Source organism: Ochotona curzoniae, unplaced genomic scaffold (assembly GCF_017591425.1).
Source record: "Ochotona curzoniae isolate NIBS_2020 unplaced genomic scaffold, NIBS_Ocur_1.0 patch361, whole genome shotgun sequence".
NCBI classification, from domain to species: Eukaryota; Metazoa; Chordata; class Mammalia; order Lagomorpha; family Ochotonidae; genus Ochotona; species Ochotona curzoniae.
In genome coordinates, this window is record NW_024466930.1 from 259214 (window position 1) to 274297 (window position 15084).

Consider the following 15084-nt stretch of genomic DNA (forward strand, 5'->3'; position numbering starts at 1 on the left):
TTCCCAGCCTTGGTTCTTGTGCTCATCTGCAGGGACTGCATCCTGACCGAGTTCTCCAAGCTCTTCTATCAGGTCTCCCAGTGGCAGATCTTGTGCACACCAATGAGTCCGTGGCCCAGACTGACTTAACTACTTTCCTGTCCTGGCAGGAACAGAGGCCTTACTAAACCAGCCCACACCCATTCCAGTTTTTACTGTTGGGTGCTACAACCCAGTCATGGCTGGTCCATATCCAGACACAGCTCTCACATGGTTCAGCATGTACCAAGACCTAGTCCAGCTCATCCTACACTCACGCTGACTTTCAGGAGCAACAGTGGGTGCTGGAGTCTAGTTCAGTCCGGCACACCCTAGACCCAGTCCACACCCATGCTGTAGGACACTGCAGTCATATCCAACCCAGATCACCACTCTAATTCTGAATCTCCCACTCACCAGTGGAAACCATAACCCAGTTGTGATGGCCGCTTAGTTACCCAACCAAGCTGCTCCCAGCCACAGAGTTTTCATGCACTAGGGTTGCTCTGCTCCAGTTCAGAACTGCCAATCCCTTGTCTTAGTCTTTGCCATTGAATGCTGCAGCCTGACCTGTCCCAACCTGCCCCAAGTCCCAATTCTCACTGGCAGATGCTGCAGATTAGCCTTGCCCAGTCTGTTCCCATCCCTGGCTCATGCAATCCAATAGGTGTGATAGCCTAGTCCAGCATACTTCACATTCCAGCCTGTGTGTTTAGGTTTGGCTAGGTCCTTTCCTGTCTGCCCCTTCCAGAACCAACCTATACACTTGCCAACAGGTGGAACTACCTAGCATGCCCAACATGACCAACACCCAAGCCTGAATCACATGCTCACCAGCAAGAGCTACAGTTCACCAGGGGAGTTTCCCAAATTTCCCTACCAGGACCACTCCCAGACACAGATCTCACATGTGCCAGTGGGTGGTAGGCCCTAACCCAGCTCACCTACCCTCTCTGTCCCAGCCAGGGCTGGTAGATGTTAGTGGCCTAAACCACATCACACTCTATTTTTGGGTGCACCTGTGGTTGCTCCCTTCTCAACCCCAGTACCCATGAGTATTGAAGGATTCCATGGTCATACCTAACTCCAACCCATCACCACCCCTAGCTCTTAAACAAACCAGTGGAAATTACAGTTTCACAGGGGTAAGCCCACATATTTCCCCTCCCTCCATATCCTGCCCCATTATCTGCCCCCAAACTGGCTTCTCTCATGTGCTGATTAGCTTCGTGGCCTAGCCTAACATTGCTTCTCTTCTGTTCTGTGATCTAGCCCTGCCAGGTAAGCCCCCAGCCCTAGCTTTAGAGTGTGCTGGTAAGTGCTGGTCAGTGGTAAACCCTGCTAACTAATCCAGCTCAGGTTTCCCACATGGGTTGGTGCATTGGTCTGACCTGTATAGTCCTCCAACATCTTCTCTAAATCATCTGGGGTAAGGGGAGAATAAAGGGAGAAACCACACCCAGCCTCCCACCTATTTCAGGTTCCCAACGTGGGGCATGCTCTGAGGGTCCCGCTCAAGCTGTTTTGATAGTATAACGGTTCTGAACTGCTGCCAGTCTCGCCATTCCAAACACGATGAATTCTCTCCAGAATTCACTGGTTGGCAGTTCACGTTAGAGTCTCCGTTTGCCCAGATTTTCACTGCCAACACATGGCTGGGGTAGATATCGATTTGTTCTGTCCTCTGTCCTGTTGTGGTACCAGGTGTCTTCTGCAGGTTCCAATAGACTGCCCTATCCTCCATGTGCACTTGGATTTGCTGTCTACTGTTCCATCTGAGCCTCTGAGGAGGCTCAGCTTTGACACTTGTACTCCATGGTCAGACCATGGAACCTGCATTTCTCTTCATGGTTGGGGTTCTGAGTCCAGCAGTTCAATTGGGGAGATCCCCAAAGAAACTTTGTCTGAGGTGATCCCAGACCAGATTCTTGTGTGTGCTTGCCAGTACAGGGTCTGGCACAGTCTGTCACCCCAATCAGCTGGTGGTTGCAATTGCTGGGTCAGTTCTGTTTCTAGCTCTGTCTTTCACTGGAACCAATGGGTGTTGCAGTCTAGCCTGATTCTGCCCAGCACACATTCGGTCTTCACACAAACCAGTGGGAGCTGCAGCCTAGTCAGAGTGACCCATAATAATCCCCATCAGGCTGGCCTCCTGCCCTGGTTCCTGTGCTTGTCAGTATGTACAGCAGACTTGTCCAGTCTGTCCCACATCCAACTCAGCTCTCCTACATGTCAATAGGCATTGAAGCTTAGTTCAACCCAACCAGCTACACTTTCCAGCCCACATGCTGGTGGGTGCTGTTCTGTCCAGCCACGTCTGCCCCAGTCCTGGTTTTCATGCTCTCCTGTGGGAGTGGTAACTCAAGAGGGAAGTAACCACTATTTCCTGCAACCTAAGTTATTGTAAGAGATAATAACCTAGCAGACTGTTGTCAGCAAAGGCATGACCTAGGTTAATTGTGAGCAATAACAGCAAGACACAATAAAATGCTGTCTTACAAGTGATCCACCTGCTGGAGCTCAGAAACTTAGGAACTTATTACCTCAGGGCTGCACTCTGATAAAGGGTGCGGTTCCAGCATGGTTGGTTTGCCTTGCCCCTCAATAAATCCATTGCAACTTAAATCTGAGTATTTCACACCTGTTTCAGAAGGTGAGTTAATACAACACCACTACTTGCAAGTACAGTGGTCTTTACGATGGAGGTCCCTCAGAAATACTTCCTTACCTGTGATATTCTCCCCCGGCGGACTTCCCTACCACACATTCCATTTTTTCATGATCAATCCACCCTGCACTTGGAATTGCACAGGTTCCACAGCCCAGCCTTGTGGAGCTTTATGGTGTGATGGTGTGTTGGCCTGGAGCTCTGTCTGCCCCCTAGGGTCCCACACTCCTGACACCTGTGCTGGCTTGGGATCTTACCCCTCCACACATCCAGAATCCAGGCCCATTCATATTTCCCCCAAGCCCGGGTCACAGGCACCAGGCCAGCACCTAGGGCTTCTCCCACCCCTCCCTTATCCCACCCAGGACAAACACGTCGGGACAGCTCAGGCTTGCTCAGTCCCCCTGGATGTGAGCCCCTAGGTCCCCTCACACCCTGCTGACTCCTTACTCCTTCCCCGGGACTCCCGCACCCACAAGTGCGCACAAAGGTGGTCCTGAGCCACCCCGCTTCTGCGGCCAGGGAAGGCGGTCCCAGTCCCAGTGTCTGAGGAGCAGGAAAGGTGTCCCCGCTGGCCCTCCTCTGCAGCGCAGAGAAGGTGGTTCCAGGCTGCCTCCCCCCGCCACCCCCTGCAAGCTGGCAGCACTGCCCACTGGCGAGCACAGAAACACCTTTGCATTTATTTAACAACAACAACAACAAAAAGACAACAACCAAAGTTATCTTGAAAGAATAATGATATTGAAGTTCCCAAAGATCTAAAGACTTCTCATTGCCTTGTCTCCCAGCCGCCAAAACTGAAGTCAACTATTTACATTCACTCATTTATTTTTAACTTAAGACTTGAAGATCTTCATGATAACTAAATCCTGATCAATCCATAACAAAGATTCTAACAGTAACTAGGAGTAATATTTTCAGCTTTAAAATGATGCAGAATTGAAGCATATGTGTGAATTGACACAAGACCTGTAGTAATTATTAAAAATTAAGTTACTGTGTGTCATCTAGATCCAAAGCAAATAATTCCCCCAGAGTGGTACCCACTTGATAGAATAGGTAAAAATGACTTTATTTTATGAAGGAAGTTGTATCTGTCCACCTGTTAGATGTGAAGTGGGGCGCGCCGGGGATAAAGAAGTGAATGCGTTTCATATGGAAGCCTCCTGGGACTGGATTCATGCTGACTGTAATACTCACTGACTAAATGTGGCATCCATCAAGGTGTGGTAAATGTAGCTAATGGAATCCTTTTCCACATACACTCTGCATAATCTCCCTCCTGTAAAAGCAAAGAAGACTCGAAGAAGCCTTATTATGCTGATGGTCTCATAGATAGATTGTACCCCTGTGAATAAATCATTCAGTTAATCAAACAGAGAATGGCAGGAGATAAGGGGAGCCTCAAGGAAGAGTTCCCAGAGAACAGGAACTATTACAACGGTTATTTTCGTTCCACTTATCCCCAAACTTTCAGGAATATTCTTACATGTGCATATCTTGTTAAGCAATAAGGAATCTGAAAAGCAAATAAGTATGTGAAAAATCTACCAATTCAATACTTTTAATGTTTCTTTAGCACAGACACACAGTGCATACAACACCAATGGCAGATTTGGTGCTGGTGGTGCCTAGGTGTTCTTGATAGTATGTGAGCCTTCTTCCACTACAAACCTCACTGAATCTCACAAGCCACGTTAAAATGCTGACCTGCAGCAAATATGTATTAAGTATTTCAGGTGGATGATAGGCTGCTACAAACTTAGAACTTATTGTGGTCACCATCGGATAGTTCAATCCACCATCATACTCAGAGATATTAGCAAGACAATGATGAGGAATTCCAGGTGCCTACCAATTCCACTCTAGAAATTTCTAGGAAACTGTATGTCTGCACTAGTTTAGTTCTCCATTCCTTGGATAAGCCACTTAGTGAAGGAAATACCAACTTGTTTAGAATGTCTTTGAGGTGAGAGAACTTTCCTGATTGGTTGATCATTTATAAAAGGGCTTGTTTCTTAGTATACATCTTGTAATGATTTAGGTTACATTAAAAATACTTAACAACATATAAGCATCTTTGAAATGTTCATAGAAAATATACATTAGGGAAAAATTATGAATAGATTTAAAACTCTGTATCGAAATAAACATCTTTGACTTGCATTTTTTGCTTTTTTAAAAAAAGGTTTATTACATTTAAACATGCAATTGTAAAGCAATATTACAGAGAGAGGAGGGGGCAGATAGAGAAAGAGAGTTAGAAGAAGAGTTAGAAGTCTCCTCTGGTTCATTCCCTACCTGGCCACAGGGCTGGGGCTGGCCCAGGCAAAGCTTGGAGTAAGTCTCCCACACGGGTGGAGGGGCTCAAGCACCCAAGTGTTCTTCCACTGCCTTCTCAGGCACAGCAGCAGGGAGCTGTAGCAGAAGGGATACAGCCAGGACTCCAATCAGCATCCACAAGATAGACCCAGCCTGCTATGCCACAATGCCAGCCCCAAATACATTTTCTAGGAACTTGAAGTTCTCTCATACTATAGCTAAGTCTACATTGTCTGTGACTAACATTTTCTTCTTTTAAAATTTTCTTCTTTTCTTTTTTTAAAAAAATATATTGCTTTATTTGAAAAAAAAAAGTTACAGAAAGTGAAGGACAGGTAGAGAGGTGTGGTTCACACCCCAAATGACCACAATGGTTAGACTTGAGCTGATCAAAAACCACTAGGCAGGAGCTTTTTCAGGGTCTCTCATGAACTTGAACCATCCTCTGTTGCTTTCCCAGGACATAAGCAGGGAGCTGGGTCAAAAGTGAAGTACACAGGGCACAAACATCACCCATATGTTATTAACATTTTCCTCAGCCAACTTCCAAAATGTAAGAATTTTTGCCATCTATATTTTTCCACAGTTATTTCCATAACAGATAATTTTTTCTTTTCTCACATACCTGCCTTTATCACTCCCCAAACTTTGTAATGTCCTGTTGGAATTTTCTGCCCCATAATTAATAAACTCACATTTGAGCTTATTATACACTACTAGGTTTGTGAGACTGGACTCTTTCTCTTCCTTTTGCTTGAATAGTAACTTCCGAGCCCAGTGCAGTAGCCTAGCAGCTAAAGGGCCTTTGCCTAGCACGCGTAGGGATCCCATATGGGTACCTGTTCCAATCCCAGTGGCCCCACTCCCTATCCAGCTCCCTGCCTGTGGCCTGGGAAAGCAGTTGAGGATGGCCCAAAACTTTGAGACCCTGCACCTGCGTGGGAGACCCAGAAGAAGCTCCAGGCTCCCAGCTTCACATCGGCTCAGCTCCAGCCATTGCAGCCACTTCGGGAGTAAAAAACAAGTGAGTTTCCTAAGAAACTTCTGTCTCATAATTTATATAAGTTCCTGGGACTGGGCTTCTTGCTGAGAGCTCTAAATAAATGGCAAGACATAAGACATGCCATTTTATTCCCCAAATATTGTCTTCTCCTCACACTGACTGTAGAGTGTCATTTTTCAGGTGACTATTAAGTGTGTTAATTTCTATAAAACATGTCTAATCAGCACTAGGAAGAAATTAAGCATTTAACAAATAACTGATGATTTCTAATACATTTAATAAATTTATTAGCTTTAATAAGTGAATAATAAAATAAATTAATTTTAATAAATAAAATATAATCATATAATAAACTTTATTAAATGAATTTATTAGATTTAATAAATAATACGATAAATGTATTGGGTTTTAATAAATAACTGAGGAATTTCTAAGTTAAATCACAGCTTAAACAAAATATATCCCTTTGTCTCCTACTTTAAAGATAGAGGACAAACGTTGGATTTTTGCGACGGAGTGGTTCTCTGTTGTTAAGCGACAGGCAGCCATATTTCAACCCTCTCATTTATTCTGAAACATCCCAAATCCTTCCCTTTAACCTCATCAGCGCCCTCTTTACCTCCTTGTTCCTCAGAGTGTATATAAGAGGGTTAAGAGTTGGGGTCACTACAGTGTAGAAAAGGGTGAGAAACTTGTTCTGTTCATGAGCATAACGACTCTTGGGTTGGAGGTAGACACCTGTGACAGTGCCATAGAAAAGAGAAACCACAAGAAGGTGAGAAGTGCAAGTGCCAAACGCTTTCTTCCGCCCGGAAGCTGACTTTATCCTCAGCACAGCCTTGGCGATAGCAGCATAAGAGGACAGGATAATGATCAGGGGCACCACCAGCAGAAAGATGCTAGCTACGGACATCTGGATTTCATTGTAGGTCGTGTCTGTACTGGAGAGCTGAATAAGTGCTGGGACTTCACACACAATGTCATCAACCATGTGGTGGGAGCAGAAGGGTAACTGGAGTGTAGCAGGAGACTGGATCAGAGACTGAACCAAGCCAGTCCCCCACGCCAGGAGAGCCAGCTGCAGACAAATTCTTGGGTGCATGATGGTGGTATACTGCAGTGGGCGACACACTGCTACATAGCGGTCCACAGCCATGATGACAAGAAGGACGCATTCCGTGGCTCCGAGCCATAAGAAGACATAAAGCTGAATGGCACAACCAGTGTACGTGATCGTTTTCTCTGGACCCCAGAAATTAACCAACATTTGTGGAACACAGCTGCTGGTAAAACAGAGATCTATTAAGGAAAGATTGGAAAGAAAGAAATACATAGGGACGTGGAGTTTTGGATCTTTCATGGACACAAGAATTATGACCACATTTCCTGTAAGAGTTAAGCAATAAAAGATCAGAACAACCCCAAAAAGTATTTTCTCCAAATACGGCTTGTCAGAGAATCCCAGGAGGGTGAAATCACTGTGACTGTCATTGCAAATTATGTTCATTGTTTCTTGGAAAATTGACTTTTTGAGGAATAGTGTAGAAATAGTTACTCAAAAGTCTGTGATGTTTCCAGTGGAGACACAGGAAAAAGTATCTAATAACTTCTTTGAGTTTTTCCTATTGAAGATAAATATTTTCACCTGCAGTAACTTTGAAAAAAAAAAAGACAAGAGTTAGTGCCTTAATCTTTCACATTCATAATTAATTCTCCCTTTTCATTGTTATATATTTTTCATATTTTGCATATGATTCTGGTACATCAAATTGCTATATTAAAAAATACTAGATTTGTAATATATTTGAAGTATCACTCACAAAAATCCCTATGACAAGTGTTAGAAGTGTTTATTATTCTTAAAGATTATATATTCACTATATTTGTTATATATATATGTAATATGTATAGCCATATACAACACTGGCAAATACTCTTTTTCTCTCTTTTTTTCCTTTCTATGCCTTTGTGTCTCAATATGCCTATCTTTTGTTTTCATCTTTTCTATCTCTTTATCATTTTCCTTTCACTTTCTCTATCAAGTCCTAGGCTTACATTTTTCTTCAATCACTTTTATGTAATTTTTGTGTTAAGATGAGGAAAGTCACAGACCCTTCCCAAGCTTGTTGGAAGGGCTGCATATGGAAACATAAAGAAAATACAAAAAAAAAATCCTGGGACATAGTTATCATTTGATGTACATTTGGTGTAGTTATGATCTTGATAACACTGCTCAGTAGATTATTGCAAGTTCAGAAACACCAAAACCTGCACACAAACATTGAAAGGCAGTATGAATGAATATAATGTTTAGGAAGAAGTTGTCCTGTACCTCTATTACTTTTTCAGCAAAATAACTTGAAATGTTTTTGTACCTAGTTTCTTTACTTTTCTGAATTATGGGTATATTATGGAGCAGATAATCTATGTTTAATGTTCTCCTCAACCTAACAAATAATATTCTTGATTATTCACATTGATATTTTACATTTTCCATTTTTAAGGATTTTTTGATGTCCTGCTTAGCAATATCCTGCTGTCATAGACTAGTGCGTTTTGTGTATTAGGATTATCATAAAGAGTCTTTGAAGAGTGATGCAAAACAGTCCTGGAGGATACAGAAACTTGAACTCAAGATGAGAACATTAAAATCAAAATCCTCGAAACTGTCACAATATGCCAAATGGACTGCTCAAGCCGTGATTCTTGGAAAAATGATGGAGCAGTCTGATGCTAACTGTTTCTTATATAGCTAAACATCTAACACTATGCACATAATGAAAACGTTTCTATTTGAAGAACTCTAAATAAATGGTTTCGATGTTTAAAGATTAGTAATCTACAGGAAACCTTCAAGGACACACATTTCACAGTGTCAGGGCCTTGAGTTTCACTGATTTCTCATGGTTAAAAGTGTAGCATATTTTTGTTTTTGTTTTCTTTATTATTTCATATGTTTAATAAAATTTATATATTTTCACTGTTTCTAGCCTCTATTCTATGTCATTATGAATTTACTTTTGTAGATTTTTTTCAGTTAGACAATGTAAATTTGACTGGTGATATTAACACAACTGAGTAGTTTGGTAATTTTTAATGTTATAGTCGCTAATTTAAATTTCTCTTTCCCTATTTTTATAGTAGTGCCTACTTGTCTAAATATATGTAACTATAAATATACAAATATATTATATGCAATGTATAACAATGTATAATTATATATCCAGATAAATATACACACATTTAATTTCTTTTAAGTCTTTTTCATTATTAATCATGTTAAAAGAGACTTTTTCTTTGGATTAGCTATCTGTAAAAAATACTTGGTCAGGGGACAGAACATTAGCATAACTGATTGTTGTTATACAACACGGAAGAGGTCTCTTCATTTCTTCTTTTCTTCAGATTCCTTCTTGCTACAAATATCAGTTGTCCTGATTTTCTTTCAGCTTACCTTCTCTTGTTCTCAGAACCCCACCTGGAGAGTTCATGTTGGAAAGCTGACTTCTTTGGTCACATGTGTGGATGCCAGCAATTCCACCTCACCTGAAGTAGATGCCTTTTGTGGTAGTATAGCTCATCTTTTTCCAGGTCTAACTCCAGCAGAACCACCATGGACAGTTGCACAAGAGCTTAGATTCATCTCACATATACTGACAGTGACCAACTTCAAATGCAATGTGTACAGCTTCCTACTCTGCTCCAAGGCCTTATGTGACACCATGGGAGCCCATCTGGCACATAAGTGAATGTTGCCCAGAAGAGCAAGACAGTTAATAACCCTGGGGAACCCTCAAACAGTGGAATAAATCAGCTAGTGAATCGCTGTCCAGCTACTCCTCCTTTAGATGAAAACATTCTGGTGCTTTTTAGGATGTCCTGAGGGTGCTTAGCTCACAGTACACAGAACATGGCTAAACATATGCTATGTATGCCTTACATGTGTCACTGTTACTATTTCTTCACACATTCTTCCTGAACACCCTTTCTCAAATGAGTAATTTTGATCTAATTCCTTAACCCAGTCTCTGCTTGGCAGCACATACGATGTAATTATGACTTGTAGTCAGAATAAGATTTTCAGGATAGAGATATATAGAATCCTGACCTTAGTCTAGCAAATGGTCTAATGGGTTTAGAAACATACCACATATTAATTTCCCTGGTCCCTAAAGGTCATTAGGTATGTAGATTTCCTATCTGCAAAACTCTTTTATTGAAACCTGACTAAGTGGACTCACAAAGAAACTCACAAAATATCTATTTATTGGCTAAGATGAAAGCAATCTAGTATATTCTGAAGAAAATGTGTGAATTAGTTCAGCCTCTGAAATACAGCAGATGAGAGCCAAAGGCATGGAAGCTACATGTGCAAAAACATGAAGAATCAACGAATGAAACCTATGGGAGATTTAACTAACGTTTGCTCCAGCTACAGATGTTGTATCACTTATAGAATCTTCATCATGAAGTATTTATACTACCTTTGTCACACAATTGATTTGTTAAAGGCATAAATTCATTTTGCTTGTTCTAATTGAGACACACACAACAACAACAACAACAGCAACAACACACACATATAGAAGTTAACTCTGATTCACTGGTTCACTCTCTACATGCACAGTCAGACAAGAGATTATTAACCAGAACACAAAAGGAACTCAAACAAACTCATGGAGCAAGACAAATAACTTAATTAAAAATAAGCAACAAATATAAACAGTTTTCAAAACAAGACATACAGATGGCTTTAGGTACATGAAAAACTTCTCACCATCACAGCTAAACAGGTAAGTGACAATCAAAGCTGCAGTGATACAACATCTCATTCTTAGCTTATTTTCAAGAGGACAAAGATAGAAACTATTTGGAAGGATGTTAACAACAAGAACACTAATATATTGTTGTTGAGACTATGAATCAATGTAGTCATTGAGGGTGGAGGCTTTCCAAAACCTTAAAAACAACATTACCATATAATTGTATGTTCCCACTACCAGGTGTAAATTCAAGGGAAATGAAATCCATCTGAGAAGCCATCTATACTTCCTTGTTTACAGCAAACTATTCACAATATCTGAGACATGAAATAACCTAAGTGTCCATCTAAATGTACACATGTAACACACTCAGTGATAGAGGAAATATTGCAATTTGAAACTATGTGAATTGAACTGGAGGTCATTATGTCAAGTGAATTGAGACAAACACAGAAATAGTAGTATCAGATGGTCTCGTTCTATGTGTATTCTAAAACAGAGCTGACCTTATAGAAGTTGAAGTACAATGCTGGTTAACAGAGACTAGGAAGGAAGGCAGAGAGAGATAGGTGGCTGGGGTAAGGAACATCAACAGGTCATAAGTTACAACTGGGCAGAGGCAAGAAGTTCTGAGGTCTAAGTGCTTTCACCCATTGAAATGCTAGAGATCTATGGAAATTACATAATGTAATCATACTGAAACACCATATAGCATTGAATAAATACGTTTATTTTATATATGTTTAAAGTAAAAATGAAAGATAAGATCATTGCTACATCTAGGGTGAAAAGATTGACTCCTAAATGGAGAATATTTTATTGGGCATACCACACTGGTCTCTTGCTGGTGACAGAATATGTATTTGGCAGAATATATAATCTGCATATTTTCCCCATTCCTATCACTAAAGTCATTTCAATAAATGTCCATTGCAACTACATCATGGGTAGGAGTATGAAGAAAAATGATGAAATTTATGGGATAGTTAAATCACATTTTGAGCTGATTATACAATCTTTTAGAGTGGGATCTATCATATTGGAGTTACCAGGGATACAAAGATGTAGAAGTCCATATACCCACTTCTTGCATCTATAAATATGCATCTGTTCCATATTGCTATTCATCATTCCCCTTTTTTGATATGTCTGAAAATCATCACAAGTCATTTATCACTCCCCATAATTCATAATGTATTCTAACTTGACACTATTTCTCTTTCCACACAAATTAGGTGATTGAGTGCCACCTGAAATTCTAGACACCATGTAGAATTTACCTTTTAACTTTCAAGATCACAATTACATTACTCCAAATTTTCTTTTCATCATGTTTTTTTAGCCTAATTTTCATACTTGGTTTGCAGTTTGTGAACTTCCTACACAGCAATGCTATCAGTGCAGTAGGGAATTATTTTTATGGATGTATTTACTTATTTTTGCCTCTCTGGACACAGTGACCAATTAAACTTGTGGGACTTGCAGTCCCTGGGGCTATAGTACAGGACACAGTGCTGTGTGAATAGCAGACCCTTAGTAAATGTTGATTGATTTTATTTAAAAGTACATTCTTCTAATGGCGCAAAATACCAATGTTACAGATTTCTCCAAAGTCAACTTGTCATTGTAGAGCTCTGTTAGAAACCTAGTGAGGGAAGTGAGTCCATGAAAACATACTGCTGACTGAGGACAGTGTCTGAAACACATGTAGAGCTCGTCATAGCAACTCTTCTCATATTGCATGTTCCTATATAGTGCAGAGTACATGATCATTTCATTCCTGATTGGCATGAAGAAGATAATCGAAGAAGAAACTCACAAGGACTCAAGCAAAATGTAGAACTTGCTTATCTGTCTTTGGGCCAGACTTCTTTGAAACACAGCACAAAGTAGAGCATGGAGATCTGTGACACTTAGAGGAAAGGTGAGTTATATCTATGGCACAAAGTCACATTTCTGTAAGTGTGAATGATCCCTCAAGATTGTCTCATTCACATGTCCAGGTCTCGGTTGCAACATGTTAAGTGAGGAGTGACCAGTTTTGTATTCTGGAAACCTCAAAAGAAGTACCAAGTATTTTCAGTGTTAAACTTTTCTTTAATGCACACAAATAAACATTCATTCATATATATTTTAAAAACTGCAGAATTTGCTTTCACAAGGAGAAGGTGATCACTGGTGTTTAAGGTTTTTTTTTTAATTCTGTATGACATAATAGGAAAGAGATGTAATAAAAGTAAATAAACGTGTTTTTGTTAACAGACAATTCAACTTTTCTGATAATGTAAAAGAGGAATTGGCATGGGAACTAATACCAGTACCACAGAATATCTTGTTCTCTGCATGTAGAAAACATGAAAAAAAATGGGGAAAAAAGCAGTTTTGACAGCATTATCTCACATGTCCTCCAGACCTATCAACTATCAACTTCTATTTACTGGAAAATTATATTCTTGAAATTATACTGGGAAAGAAGTTAAATATACCTATAATAATTTCATATTATGACATGATAAACAGCATAACAAACACTATCAGTGGTCAATTGGTTGCCTTTTTCTCATGTTGAAATACAGAGTAGCTACTAATGATGATTACTAATGATTAATATTAATCACATCATTAATGACAGCTATCTCAACTTCATTAAATCCTATGTTTCATGTATGGAATTCACACTATGTCTTGTCTGACCCTCACAACAATTCTATCAACTTGGAGACTATCAGAATATTCATTAAATTGACCAGCTACACACACCTCAGAAAATTTTAAAAAGTCCTGACAGAGTCTAGCTCCAGAGAAGCTGTTCTTACCAGCTAGTTTCTGAAGATGACTTCTTTTCAAAACAACCAATCAAGAGAGAGGGTAAAATATCCTGGTTGTTTTGATATATGTTTCTTTAATAATAAAAAATTGAAAACCTTCTCTATTTTCACTGTTTACATTTTATAGTGACTCAAATTTTTTAGTCTATTGCTCCTTTTTATTGTACATGGATTTTGCTCATTCTTATGTGGTAATTATATTCGAGATATAAAATTTGCCTTTGATATTGTGTAATTTCCATCTTCTCATTTATCTTTGCATATATTATAGATACAAAATAGCTGTGGTTATGTGAACATTCAACACTCAACTCAAATTTTTCAGTCTAAGGTGTATCATTGCTCTTTATCAAGGAATAATGCATAACTGAAACCAGAAAGCCCAATTTAAAAACACCTAAGATGGAAGGAGTTAAATTATTCACCATCAAGTTATACATCATATGTCAAGTGCTCCTCCCTCTGGAAAAGGTATTTCATTGTATAGTTAAATATGCCAATCTTGTTCATTTTAAAATCTTCTTATGTCTATTTAGATATATGCTATAATTTATGCCTGTAACTTACAACATTGGTAAGCCTTCTCAATGTGCAACAAGTAGACATTCTTTACATGTTATGGATGTACTTGGCAGAAAAGGAAATATGTCATAAAAGATTTTTAAAGGGTTTTGTAATTCAGACTTTGAAACTTGATCTTAGTAAAAGTGTAATTTTTTTTTTTGCCGAGTCACGATATCAATAAAAGTGCAAATTATACCTGATTGGCAATAATTAGAATTTCCACACTGAGCTGTGTCTGAGAAGTAAGTCAAGAAATGATTAGGCTGTCAGTTTTATTGCTCTCAACCAGGCAACTGGACATCAGGAGAGGACATCTGTGGTCATGCCATGTACTGCTGGCAAGCACTATTCTATCACACTGATTTATAGCACCTAATACCCAAGAAAGCTCTGTGGGAGTGAGTGTTGCATGTCATTTAGTATAAAAAGGGTGCTCACAAAATTAAATCATGATGCCACTAAAATAAGAATATCTTTAAATCCATGCAGATTTAGATAAGAGCTCTTATAATCTCTATATAACTTAGCATGCTGAGCTTAACTTTAAAACAATTGGATTTAAAATCATGTTTATTACCAGAATTTTTATTAAAGTAGGTTGAGAGATAAGAAGAAGCAAAATGAACTGAGTGTATATAATCTCTACACATTATGTATATCAGAATTTGTATCATTTAAATTTCATGCCATGTGACATACTTCACATACTACTACTGATAAAATAAGAGCTACATTTTAACTGTCAGAAAACCACATCATATTTCAAAGGTACTCCAATAAATTGTCTATCAATTGCATTTTGCGTTGATCTATACATTCTATTAGTCTAACTTCAGCTGAATTCCAGTAAAAACATTCAATGTATATTGACTTTATTTTTATTCCATGTTTTTAGGAGTGAAAAATAAGACAGTCATC

General features: G+C 39.3%; 1 protein-coding gene across 1 annotated transcript; it reads right to left on the bottom strand.

Moving 5' to 3' along the window:
• Positions 1–6576: 6576 nt before the first annotated feature.
• LOC121167334 (olfactory receptor 2H2-like) lies at positions 6577–7518 on the bottom strand. The gene has a single exon (XM_040996787.1). It carries the CDS (start codon positions 7516–7518, stop codon positions 6577–6579), a length of 942 nt encoding a protein of 313 aa, XP_040852721.1.
• Positions 7519–15084: the final 7566 nt, after the last annotated feature.

Bases quoted from the DNA above. Each gene is read 5' to 3' on its own strand.
- LOC121167334 (XM_040996787.1), bottom strand. From the start codon at position 7,518: ATGAACATAATTTGCAATGACAGTCACAGTGATTTCACCCTCCTGGGA.